General features: G+C 34.7%; 1 protein-coding gene across 40 annotated transcripts in view; it reads left to right on the plus strand.

The window, feature by feature from the left end:
* The window catches only part of shot (dystonin-like protein short stop), an 888,743-nt gene that overhangs the window by 789,715 nt on the left and 84,888 nt on the right, over positions 1-14,140 (plus strand). For all 40 annotated transcript variants that reach the window (XM_083113147.1, XM_083113158.1, XM_083113144.1 and 37 more), the window contains 8 exons: positions 202-434; positions 2,668-2,837; positions 3,652-3,799; positions 5,085-5,405; positions 6,413-6,742; positions 8,465-8,659; positions 11,639-11,924; positions 13,923-14,092. In XM_083113147.1, coding sequence (XP_082969273.1) covers positions 202-434; positions 2,668-2,837; positions 3,652-3,799; positions 5,085-5,405; positions 6,413-6,742; positions 8,465-8,659; positions 11,639-11,924; positions 13,923-14,092 — 1,853 coding nt within the window. The remainder of the gene's footprint in view (positions 1-201; positions 435-2,667; positions 2,838-3,651; positions 3,800-5,084; positions 5,406-6,412; positions 6,743-8,464; positions 8,660-11,638; positions 11,925-13,922; positions 14,093-14,140) is intronic.

A 14,140-nucleotide genomic window follows, 5' to 3' on the forward strand; every position in this document is an offset into this window, starting at 1 on the left:
AAGGTATTGAAGCAATTGTTTGTAGTACACACACAAAATTACTTATAACAGGAAATGTTCCAATATCCAGTAATATGCTTTTTTAACACTGTTTGCAGTGAATGAAAATATCTATTTGCCAGCATGTTGATGCAACTTCATCAACCTAATGATTTGTTAAGTAAACTATTGCATGTTTGTAACATCTTGTTCTGTCTTTAGATTTGTCCCCTACTCAACAACAACTCACAGAAATCAACAACAGGTACAGCCTGCTTGGAGTGCGGATATCAGACAGGCAGAATGAATTGGACTCAATGCGAGAAGAAGTGAGGAAGCATCTTGACAACCTTAGGAACCTCGGCTTGTTCTTGGACAAGGTTGAGAGGCAGTTGCCAAAAGACAATGTACCCCAGACCAGAGACGAATCTGACAAAATCATTAAGCAAATCAAGGTGAGTGAGAGTTCTTAATTTATGCAATTTTTTAAATAAAGTGTATATCCTTTGCTTTATGTACCAGATAGTTTTGTTTCCTTTTTTTGTTCACAGAAATACAGGGTGATTATAAAGTTTTCATCCATTTCTTTGAAAAACAGATATTAGAATCAAACCAATAATGAGAATGGAAAATCTAACACTTAGTAACACATAATCTATCAAAACTTCTACAGAAAATGTAGACCCAAACTCAGAGTAACACATAATCCATCACAGGTTGTACTGAGCCTTATTCCAAATGACCAATATACAATGAGCAATGTACGGACAATTCTAGAAAGGTGTTTCGTGCAGTGGTGCGCGTCTGGGAGTTTTGTGGATGTGCAGAGTGGTCATTTGGAATAAGGCTCAGTGCAACCTGTGATAGATTATGTGTTACTCTGATGTTGGGTTTACATTATCTGTAGAAGTTTTGATAGATTGTGTGTTACTAAATATTAGTTTTCCATTCTCATTATTGGTTTGATTCTAATATCTGTTTTTCACAGAAATGGATCGAAACTTTATAATCACCCTGTAGTATACATGTGCCATTATTACCAAAGAAACTACTCAAGTGTTAATACTTGAATTAGGATAACATTAGCAATGATTCTCTTTTGTAATATTTTGCTATCATACCCAGTATATTTCAATATTTCCTGGTGAGGGAAATTGTAGTAACTTCTAGGGTATGAGAGTTTTATATATAGCCCCCTCCCCCCCAAAGATAAACTTTAGAACCAGAGGGAGGAATTTCTCCTCATCTCCCCCTCTCCAAATATCACCCATGTATTTTTTTAATGTAGTTTTTGTTTTCTTTAGAAGGTGCTTTTACTTGTGTAAGTAACTTTGAATTTACTTGCTAATGGTAGACACAACCATGTTTAGTCTGTCCTAAGGTAAAAACTATTAGCATAGCTCAAAGAGACTGTCACAAAGGAAGGGGGTGGTGACTTCGAAACTGAACAGATTTTGTTCTTTAAAATTCCCCACTTCTCTATATTATTTCAAATCTAGAAAATTCTTTTTCTTTGCTATAATATGAAAATTATTCTGTGTGCATTATAATGTCAAACTACAATCATATGTTCTTATGCAAAATATATTAGGGATGGGACCGATTAATCGGTACTCTATTGGTATTGGTCGATATAGGCATATCAGTGTATCGGTAAAATTATCGATTATTTTACCAATCCGATATATCGATAAATATCTGATAATTTAGTGCAAAATTTTGCCAATTTGTTATTTTCATGGATAATCTCCATGCCCTACTTTGTAAAAAGTAAATGTCTAAATATGCAACTTCTCTTTCACTGCAGTCACCTCGAAATACACATTTATAAGGAGGTCAATGAACCTTTCAGGTTCTTCAAGGACCGTTTCTAATTTTATATCGGATCGGTAGAATATCTGTTATCGGTATCGATAAATTTTATATCTGTACTTTATCGGTATCGGCCAAATTTCATATCGGCCCATCCCTAAAATATATAATGTGCACAGATATTTAATGAATTGAAATAAATTACATGGAACCAATGCGAGTGTATAAATAGTGAAACATGTCACATCAGTGTATTTGTAGAAATATCAATTTGTTTAATCTTAACCTGTGTTAAAATCAGGATACAAATGCAGCACACAGCATGAAAAATAAAAAGTCAGAAACGGCAATCAATGTTTCGGGAATATATCCCCATTATCAAAAAAGAAAACAGAAAAACTCACTATAACCCAGCATATATAACCTAGTTCAGTTCACTATCTGATTTCAGTGATTATAGTGAGGGCTATTATCCTTCATCTTTCCTTTTTGTCCTGTTGGGGATATATTCTCAAAACATTGATTGCCCTGTGGGCTTTTATGTTCATGCTGTGCTCTGTATGCTTCTACATTTTACATCCTTCCCTTATGCATTCCATCTTTACGATTCCATCATAGCAAAATATTGTAAAATTTTCCCCAAGTTTTCATGTTCCTGCATTGTAAGTTCCCCCCCCCCCCCTCTCCTTGGTCTTCCTTAAAAATGTAAAAACAATGTTCCACTGTATATCCCTGATTTGAATACAGGTATGACTATGTACTTTCCCACACAAGGCATCTTGTAATATTTGAAACCAGTTTTTGGTCTTGTAGTTGGTTTAGGAAGCACATGGTTGTGTTAGAGCATTAAATTTAATTGTATACCATTTGTTGTAGGCTGTTATTGAAGAAATGTATGAACGCCAGTCCCTCCTGGACAGCACCAAAGCTCAAGTGAGTGACCTCCTGAAGAGGAAACAGGGTGTTAGTGGAACTGATACCTTGTATGATGAGCTGACAGATATTGTTACACGATGGAAGTCACTCAGTGACCGATGCAAGAACAGGTAAGGAGAATATTTAAATTATTAAATGAGCATTTAATAAATTAAACTTTTATATTGTGCAAGGTAAGAACATAATAAAAATGTGGTTTGCTGAATTACATAATATTTATATACATATCAAATAGATAATTCTACTGATACATTAATATCCTTCATGATAAAAATTTGCTAAATGTGTGCATTCGAATATGGATACATGTGAAATATTTTTTAAAAAAGTATTTATAGATTATAGCTCTCCACTAAAAGATACCAACATTTCAACAAACCACACTTTTTCATTTTCAAGGCAGGGTCTCCCCAGTGACGTAATGGTAATGTCATGAAGGGATCCCAGATTCGATACCCCAATGGAGGTGCATAGTGGTTCAGATCCCACTTTAAACTGTATAATATGGTTGTCCTCCTTCTATTAATTTATTAGGTGAAATTAGTTTATTGAATAGTGTGATTCAATCCCAATTAGTCTGTCTGTGCATAAAAGTGGACTTGAAAAAGTGTTTTGCATTTTTAAGGCGCACTGGATGTTGTTGGTCACACATTACACAGTAGATTCCAGCTGAATGAACATTGATGGTTTTAATGTTTTCTAACATCTGGTACTCCTTTCAACACCCAAGACCTACATCCATAATATGTGACCAAGCAATATCCAGCATGCCTTGAAAAAGAAAACACATGGTTTTCAAAGCATTGACAACTTTGACTGCAGAGTGCGAAACTTTTCTTGGTGTACAAATGTTCCTATATCAGTCTAGCCATCCTAATCAATTATATATGCATTTATAATACCTATACATTTGTGTTCTTTCAGAATTAAGCTCATGGAGGATATGAAGGACTTCCATGATACGCACGACAATCTGTCCAGCTGGCTTTCAGCCAAGGAGAGAATGATGACCGTTCTGGGACCAATTTCATCAGATTCCAGAATGGTGCAGAGCCAAGTGCAGCAAGTTCAGGTAGGTGTCTGTCTGTGACATGCTGTTTCATAATTTATGTTATCTATGGAACTTATTTTTTATTGTGATTATTATATGTGTGTTCCCCCAAAAGATTTATCAAGTACTAAAATTAAATAATGAAAATATGCTCGTTTAGCATTTGTTGTTCAATTTCCTCTGAACTTATTGAGATCATATGGCCTTGAAGAACAGGAAGGACCTATTTAGGGGGTCTGCCCCCCCCCCCCCCCCCCACCTGAAAGACTTAAGTTCGAAAATTAAATAATGGAAATATACTTGTTTAGCATTTGTTGTATAATTTCCTCTGAATTTATTGGAAGACAAGGATTATATACAATATGTACAGTAATACAGTATACAATATGTACAGTAAATTTGAAATAATAATGAAACATGTACTTACTGTTTACAATAGATGTTGAAAGTGGTCACCATTAACCTGAAGACATGTTTGTGTATGGATAACATGTTTCGCATGACAGCTTGCAGTTCCACATGGACATTTTGTATACTAATTGGAAAATTGGAACGGGGCTAGTTTTTCATGCCACACACTATTAAGAACCTTATTTGCAAGAGAGCATGTTTAAGAGTATGATTCATTTACTCTTACTAGGGACTGGTATGATATTTTGACCAGTACTGATAAAGTACTGATATAAAATTTGCCAATAGCGATTACCAATATCCCACCAATCTGATACAAAATTCCAAATGGTCCTTTAAGAACCTGAATGGATCATTGACCACCTTAATAAGTGTCTCTTTAGAAGTGACTGCATGCAAAACAAGTTGCATATTTAGACGCTAACTGTTAAAAAGTTGGGTATGGAAATTATCCATAAAAAATATAACAAAATGGTTGAATTTGGCTCTAAATTATGAGATATTTATATATATATATCTGATTGGTAAAATAATTGGCAATTTTACTGATAAATCGATACACTGATATGCCTATACTAGTCTATTCTGATAGAGTACAGATTAATCTGTTCCATTCCTAGTCTGAACACACAAAGGGAAAGGTTGAAAAAAATGAGTTTCTTATGTATATTTTTGGTAAATATTAATTCATTCTTTTGAGTATTTTATACTGATTTATACAAATTTCTTTGCAAATGACAACAGCGATTTGTTGAAATTAAGTTAATGTTAAGTGATTATAATTGAATTTTATTTAATATTTAATCTCAAAAGTTTTCACAGGCTTGGAAATGAGACCCATAAGTTGTTGGGAGTTGTACCTTGAAAGTGACAGAGTTATGTTTTTTTTCTGCAGGTACTTCGCGAAGAATTCAGATCTCAGCATCCACAGCTGCAACATTTGAATGAAGTCGGTGATTCGGTTCTGACTTTTGTTGATCCCAATTCTGGTGATGGCCAAAGAATCTCGAACAAGCTTAACAACATTCACCAGAAGTGGTCTGATCTCCTTGGTCGACTGGAAGAACGAGCTCAAAGTCTCGGTGCTGCCGCGGATTCCAGCAGGGAGTTTGACTTAGGACTCAATCGCTTGCGAGATGCATTGCAAAATATCTCAGATGAACTGGACGATCTGCCTTTGGATAAAGATCCTGAAGAACAACTTAGAAAAATTGAAGTAAGTACTACATTAGCTTGCTAGTAAGAATGTTGCCATAATTCTTGTTGTTTAACCTTTAAACAGCAGAGCTGGTTTTCGAAAGTAACTCCTCTCTCGCCGCGGCCTTTGCGATTTTTAAATTTTTACACTTATTTCAGAAAAACATTATATCTCGGAGACTATTTGAGCAATCTACTTCGGATAACTTTTGTTTGAAAGCAAAAACATCGGAGCATGTGACCTCGTACAATTCAGAAAGCCCAAGTGAGAAAAACGGGGTTGGGAGGGGCCAAGTCCCCAAATTTCAATGAAAAAAAGAATCTAGCGTTCGCCCCCTCTTCTCCCGTTATTTTGGAAAAGGGTGCAAACTTTTGCATTGTTTTCAAAGACTAGACCTTCCACATGACATTTCAAAGTCTTATCTCAACATCTGTCAGCGTTTACAACCTCACATACAAGTATGAAGGTCCTAAAAGCACGTGAATGTTGTAATCGGCACCATGGGTCATATATGGCCCATTGGCTGTTTAAAGGTTAAGCTTTAAACCACAGATAATGTCCTGTTTTTCCTATCTGTTCATAAAGCAGGAACAAAAAGAAATGAATGGAAGTGATAATCTGTACTTGTTACTTAAAGGTTAAAATACTTTCAGAAAGCAATGCCATACATCAAGATCATTAGCATTGGCTTCTCTGGAAATCTGTAAAAATGTTCAGGCCAGTTTGTTTCATTAGTTCTTAAGCATGTAGTGACGCGGTACCATCTCCGCTTCAAACACCGTACCCTTTTGTGAATGGAGACAGTGGATCTTCGAAATTAATAGGATTGAACCATTAAATTGTGCAATGTGAAAGTCGAAATCTTCTAAATTTCACGTAAGTAATTTTAAACCGCGTTTACCGCAACCACCATAAATTAATAGGATTGAACCATTAAATTGTGCAACGTGGAAGTGCGAAATCTTCTAAATTTCACAAGTAATTCTTGAAGAGTTTTGAATGATAACTTCCATGTCTCTTTGCAGCACTTGGAAAGACAGTTGGAAGGTCAGCGTCCATTGCTTGCAGATGCTGAAGCTGCAGGACAAGAGCTGTGCGAGGTCCTAAGCGATCCTGCTTCCAGAGCAGAAATCCAGCAAAAACTGGCTCAGGTGGGCAGACAGTATAGCCAACTGCAGAAGAAGCTTGACCACCGAAAGGCCGAACTGGAGAACAGCCTGAGGGATGGCCGTCAATTCGAGGCATCGTGTGCCCAGACATTGGGCTGGCTTGCCGATGAATTGGGACAATTGTCTGAGAGGCTTCTCATATCAGCTGATAGGGAAATATTGCAACAGCAGCTGGAGCATCATGAGGTAAGTCCTGTTATTTCACATACAATTTTGTAAGATAGAAAAACTTCTCTTATTTAAATTAAATAAATACTGGAATTAACTTCTTGCACAAAGATATAATAAGTCCATGTGACGTTTGTGAAAAATTACTTTATTCACCTATCACTTTCATCAGCGTTAAAATGCTAATCAATAGCCTCCTGTAAAAAGAGATGGCAAATCATCAAAATCAATGTGTGAAGAAAGCAATTTTTCTCAAGTCACATGGAATTATTATATATTTATTTATGGAGAAAATTTCAGATACAGCACATGGCCATTTTACATGGAAATCATCATCAATGAAAAGAACAATAATAAAAATAACACAAAGGATTAACAAGAACAAGTCAAGATGACACAATGGATGTTCTTTGTGAGTGTCCTTATCAATTTCATCACACCATCTCTCATCCTCATATTCGCAATTAGCCAAAAGTGGCAGAAAAGTGAAGTAAGGTAAACATAATCAATTAATCAAAGATTTGTGACAGTAATGTTGGCTCTCCGCCATAGTTTTCAGGAGGTAATGGGTGGACGCAGTTGTTCTACATTGTATTGCACCTGCGGTAGTCACATTGTATTGCAGCTGCGGTAGTTTGCATGTAGGTTATCAAATGTTGATTCTTGATTCTGAGGCCCTGTACTGTTGATGTCTCGCTGAGGTAGAAATTACAACAGTCTTACAAATGGGTAGAGGGACATAATTTTTGTAAATAAAAAAGCAAAATTTCTGTCAATTTCTGGTTCAAAAGCGGTAAATAAAACAAAATTACGGTGTTATAGCGGTGAAAAATCATATTAAAAGTGGTATATAATAATTAGGGATGGGCCGATATGAAATTTTGGCCGATACCGATAAAGTAATGATATAAAATTTACTGATATGGATAACCGATATTCTACCGATCAGATATAAAATTAGAAATGGTCATTGAAGAACCTGAAAGGTTCATTGACCTCCTTAATAAATGTGTGTTTCAAGGTGACTGCAGTGAAAAAGAAATTGCATATTTGGACATTCACACTTTTAGAAAGTAGGGCATGGAGATTATCCATAAAGAGTACAACTAAATGGCAGAATTTTGCACTAAATTATCAGATATTTATCAATATACGGATCGGTAAAATGATCGGCAATTTTACCGATACACCGATATGCCTATATTGGCCAATACCTATAGAGTACTGATTAATCGGTCCCATCCCTAATAAAAATACATTTTGGTTTTAAAATTGTGAACTTAACATTTGATTTAAAACTACACTTATTACACAAAATTAACATTTCACTTCTAACAGCACATTTATGTAGTTTTCAGAGTACATATTATGTTTATTTCTGTGTAAAGGAGTCCATTTCTGTTTCTCCAATATTAGCATCAGAATTAATCAATTTTCCATGAATTGCATAACTTACAGGATAAATAAACCCTAACTTTCGTGTTTAAGAGTTTATTTTGCATTTTGCAGTTCATTTCGCATTATTTCGTGACAAAACATGGTAGCAAAGTGCATCTCACACCTTTCAAAAACACGAAAAATTAACACTACAATGTGTTTTTTCACATTCGTTTTTTCGTCAAGAACGAAATATGCATGCCCCTACAAATGGGTGTCAAGGTTGGAAGAGTAACAGGTCCAGTATTTCACTCCATTTGATGTATAAACAGCAGTTTTAAGTTTTCTGTCCTTCTTTTCCAGCCTGTATACAGAGAAGTGATGAACAAGGAACACGAGGTCATTATGCTGCTTAACAAGGGACGCGATGTTCTCTCTCGATCATCAAACAAAACTGACACCAGGAACTTGCAACGTGATTTAGACAAGATTCAGCAACAGTGGGACAAGCTGAGAAAGGATACCATGGACCGACATACAAGACTTCAAACATGCATGGTATGTATCTGCTGCATGAATTAAAGTGGAAACTCAGTTTTACATTTTTCAGGGTATCAAGGTGAAATAATATAAGTTGCTGTAGTGGGACAATGAAGAATTAATACTGTATATCAGGGGTTTCCAACTGGCAGCCCGCAATGCCTTCTTTTGCGGCCCGGAAAGCCAGTTTACAAAATATATTTATTTTATGTATTTTTATTGAAATACATTCTATTTTTACTGAAGGAACAGTTTCAGAGTATGGACTTCCTTAAACAACTGGCGTTTCTAACAGATATCACAGGTCATCTGAACGAACTGAACTTGAAACTGCAGAGAAGAAACCAGCTGGTGTCAGATTTAATGGGACACATAAATGAGTTTCGTAATAAACTGTAGATTTTCAACGTTACTTTGGAGAGGAATAACCTGGTCCATTTTCAAGCTGTCGGCGCCTAGCAGAAGATGAAGAAACACTGGACTTTTCTGAATTCAGTGCAAATATTAAAGAAATAATGGATGTGTTTGACTCCAGATTTAAAGGTTTTGAAGAACTTAAAAGCAGCATCCAGCTATTTAGCAATTCTCTTGGCGTTAACATCGAAGAACAAGAAGCTTCTCTCCAACTTGAATTGTGTGATTTGCAAAGCGATGTGTTCCTTCAAACTATTCAAGAAAAGGGACCAGAATTTTTCAAATACTTTTCAAAGGAGCGCTATCCAAACCTTCGTAGTTTTGGGCAAAGAATGACATCGATGTTCTGCAGCACATACTTTGTTTTTCATTTCTTTAAATTCATCCATAACTATTGGGTTTTTGTGAAATAAATTGTAATTATACAATTTTGATTTGTGATTCCATTGTTTTTAATGCCTCATTTTAGAAATGTAGGTAATGCGAAAGTAAGTACTACATTTTCAGTTCAGTACTTACAATTTTTGTAATTTTTAATCCCCCCCCCCAAAAAAAAGAAAATGTGGCTTGCCAATCAACTGCTGGATATAATTTTAGCCCTTGGACCTTTTGAAGTTGGAAACCACTGCTGTCTATAATTTAAAATCAAGATTACACTGTCTATTTTCATGGAACTTTCACTGCTACCAGAAGTTTAAGTAACTGTACAATAATATAAACAGGGTGTATACAAGTCAAGAAAACTTCAAGAAATCAACAGGTAGGTCAATAAAAAGTCAAGAAATTATGCTTTTGGTGAAGAATTTTTGCTATTTTTTTTTTTTTTTTTTTACAATATAGTGAACTTACGTTGTTATATATCTGTACTGCGGTGTGATAAAATTGAATATTTTGAAATCTAAAATTGTATGGAGTTGTAGTTAAGATTTGTTCATTTAGTTTCTTAAGAATTTCATTCTTGTATGCATGAAGTTTTGTAAAAATGTTAAATAAAGTAATGTAGCCTTTCCCATCCAGAATGAAATCTGAAGCATTAACTTTTATGTGCATTAATAATTAAAGCAAGTCTAAATTTCTTGTTAAAGTAAAAATTCAGTTTTCATCTTAACTGAACTTGTGGTAGGGTTTTTTTATTGAATAAAAATATGTTTTCTTAATTTTGCAACTATGCCTAAGTAGGGTACGATTAAACAAATGTTAAGAAAAAGTCAAGAATTTTGGATTTGTTATTTTAGACACCCTGATAAATATATACTTTTGTTTTAACCCAAAATAACACCATTAAGCCTTGTTTCCATGATAGGAAAAACTAAATATGCTGACCAAGGCAGTAATTTATTTTATTATAAAACAATAAAAGTACAGTTGACAAGGGAAAGCCACCTGCTAGAAATGTCCCAGAACAACTTTCTAATAGTCTGGAGGGGAGTAATGTTTGTGTATATATATATCGTCCTTTTCTTGTACTTTGTTACATTTGTACTTGGTGCAGAGTCTGAAGAAGACCTTGCTAGAAGGTTGAAACGTTACGTTTAGTTTATTGTTTTAAAATAAAATAAATTACTGTGGTCAGCATATTTAGTTTTTCTTAACCCAAAAGTATTGATTTATCAGTAAAATTGCAAATAATTATACTTTTCCAATTAGTAATTTAGTGCAAAATATTACCACTTTATTGTACTTATGATATCTATAAATTTGTAATTGACATGCCTTGTTTTTGTGACATAGATGTCTAAGATGGTTATTTTTGAAAACCATTCATGTTCTTGAATTAACTAACATTCACGATCTTACATCAGTTTGGCAGAATACTTGATATTAGTGAATTTCATATTGGTACTTTGTCAGTGTATCGGTCCATCTCTAAGTATTATATAATTATTTTCATTTGTAACACACTGATTCATGAATGAAAGTAGCAAGGTAATCAGTATATATATTTTTTTTGGGTGGGGGTCTGCTTTATTGGCTTGTCCATGCTGTGCTACTTTTCCACTTATCTTTCTTTTTCTTTTAGTATTTTTGAAACTGTGAGTTGTATGACCCACATTGCCCCACTCCCACTTCTACACCTCACTAAATGTGAATGCTTCACATATTTTCCAGTACATGATTATAATTTATAGCTTACATACCTATGTGATCATTGCTGGTAAACATATAATGAAACTACAAAATTTCAATTGACATGTATTCCTAATGAAGAAAAATGCCTAACTGAACCCTTTGCAAAGAAAGGAATATTTAATGAACCTTTAATGTTTTGAATATGCACATAAGAGATGGCCTAGAATCTGACAACCTTTTGAACAAACTCTCATGGTAATCAAACAAAAGCTAAACCAGAGGTTTCATGTTTGTCTCCTGGGTAAAAGTATAGATGTGTTTGTTCAGGTATTTAATCTATTTTCCAGTCATCCTTACAATTGTAATTAACTTAGAGAGGTGGAAAAAGGAACATGCAATATAAGCAAACCAAGAAAGCACGAATGCAATCTGGTTGTTGGTAGATTCTAAATTACGCATTCATTCTCTAGTTCTATGTTTTAATGGCATTTCCTCATTTTTTTCTTTCTTCAGGAACATTGTCGTAAGTACTACAGAGCCCAGGATCACTTCATTCCCTGGCTGTGCCAAGCAGAGGAGAAGCTCAATAACCTCCAACCAGTGACTTTCAAGAAGAAAGACATCGAGAAGCAGTTGAAAGAACTGCAGGTTTTCCGCAACGAAGTGTGGAAGCATTCTGGCGAATACGAAAACAACAGAACTCTGGGTGACACTTTTGTAGGTTCCTGTGACGTCAACAAGGAGGTTGTCAAGAATGAATTGTCGTTTATGAAACAACGGTGGGATCAGCTTAACAATGGTGAGAGAGCAATTTAACATAGTATTTAGTGTCTCGTATTATGGCTTGGTTTTCTTAATTTGCTTACTTTAAGAAGTACCACTTAAGTACATTTCATCCATGCATGCGTACCTATTAAGGAGACTTCCAACAAATCAAGGTATTTTCTCACATTTTGTAGTACAGTGCATCATACATTTGAGGACATTTTTCTACTTTCGATTAATCTATCTGAGCACAAAGTGAACTTATACTTTGCTACTTAAACTTTACTGAACTTTAGTTTTTCAAAATATATTTGCTGACAGAATATGTTTTTGAAGTAAATTAAAGTTTGCATAGTGTTTTAACGAAATGGTGTGAAGTGTAAATCACCAACCCTGAGACCTTCTGTAAACAAACCGTCTCACCGATTTGATGTATCACTGAACACTTAAGACCTTCCCGCACGCATAGAACTCGCCATGTTGAAAGTGGCACTACTTCCTTGCTGTTCACATGATTATTTTTAGAAAATAACCAATGTTATAAGAAATATCATTATGTACACAAATCTCTAAGCTCATTGAAAGTTACAATGCATATTCCTACAAAATGTTCACACATATCTTGCCTTGCCATGTCACAAAGTTATTTTACGAAGTGCACTATATTTGGCGGAATGAAAATCGTTATTAGGATGCTTGTTCAAGTTTCCGGAGCAAATTGACAATATAGAGAAAGTCTCCAATTTTGTTAATTTTCGGTATACTAACTAATTTCGGCCTCCTAATCACGAATCTGTTGTAAAAAACCGGGGGTCACGTCTGGAAATTTGAAAAAAAGCAGATTGAATTTTATATATATATATATATATAATATTAATGGTTATCATCTTCCTAAGTTTTCCGGCAAACCATGCCATTGTTTTACAAGAAAATTATTTATGATGTCAATTTTAGTACGAACCCTATTTTTTTGATGAATTAGGGGTGAAATGAGTTCTAATGGAACCTAACCTAACAGGCCTAACCTCGTGTGAATGGATTATGGGGCTACCTGTGGATGGTTTTTGGGGCTAATGAACAATGTTTCATCAAAATGTCAAATTTCCAGACGTGACCCCCGGTTTTTTAAAACAGATTCATGATTAGGAGGCCAAAATTAGTTAGTATACTGAAAATTAACAAAATTACAGACTTTCTCTATATTGTCAATTCTTACCAAGTTTCCAACCTCAATAAATTTACGAACGAACTTTCTTTGTCTGAAAAATGCAAGTAAAATATATTCAATTCACATGCAAGAAAAAAGCCAAATTTATGGGAAATGATTACTGGTACAAGAGTTAACCATAAAGGTGAAGCAATAAGTACAAAAGAAAGAGCATTGGGTTTAAAGTGAGACATCATTTGCGGCAGCATATCCCATACTACAAATTGGCCGTTGTTTTACCGTATGTAATGAATTCTGTAACAATGCTGGATTTTCGTGTGGATTATTTTTCTTCTATGAGTTTGCAATGCTTTCTGCATGCATGTGGTTTTGTTTACAGAAGGTCTCAGGGTTGGTGATTTGAACTTTAGTTAAATTTGGCATAATACCTGAAATATATCATATGTAAAACATCTTAGTTCCTACAAGCTTTATGGTTAATTTTGTGTTGCAGCAACTAAAAGATTCTAACTTTTGCATTACAGCTTTACTTCTGTATTCTAAATCAGTGTTTTTTTTTCTCATATTTTGTTTTGTAGTGTATAGATGTGTGATTCATTCATTTGGGATATTTTTTCTAATTTTGGTTAGTCATCTGAACACAAAATAAACTTGGCTTAACTTTAGATTTTGAAAGTATATATACTCACAGAACATGTGTTTTTGAAGTAAATTAAAGTTTGCATAGCATTTTGAAGAAATGGTGTAGTTATGTTTGAATACCTGAAATATGTCATATGTAAAACATCTTAGTTCCCATAAGCTTTATATATATTGTTAATTTTGTGTCGCTGCAACTAAAATATTCCAATTTTTACCTTACAGCTGTACTTGAACGTAGTCAAGCATTAGAAGATACTGCTCGTCGACTGGCTGACTTCACAGATAACGTGAGAGACCTACAGCACTCACTTCAGAGATGCGAAGATAAATTGGCATCCCATGATGCTTTGGGTGGAGCTGCTAAAGATCCAAAACTGCTCGAAAGAATCAAGGTTTGTATTCAATATTCCCCAGCTGCATTAGTTGTGGATTCTTTCATA

This window comes from Lepisma saccharinum, chromosome 27 (assembly GCF_977018435.1).
Source record: "Lepisma saccharinum chromosome 27, izLepSacc3.1, whole genome shotgun sequence".
Classification (NCBI taxonomy): Eukaryota; Metazoa; Arthropoda; class Insecta; order Zygentoma; family Lepismatidae; genus Lepisma; species Lepisma saccharinum.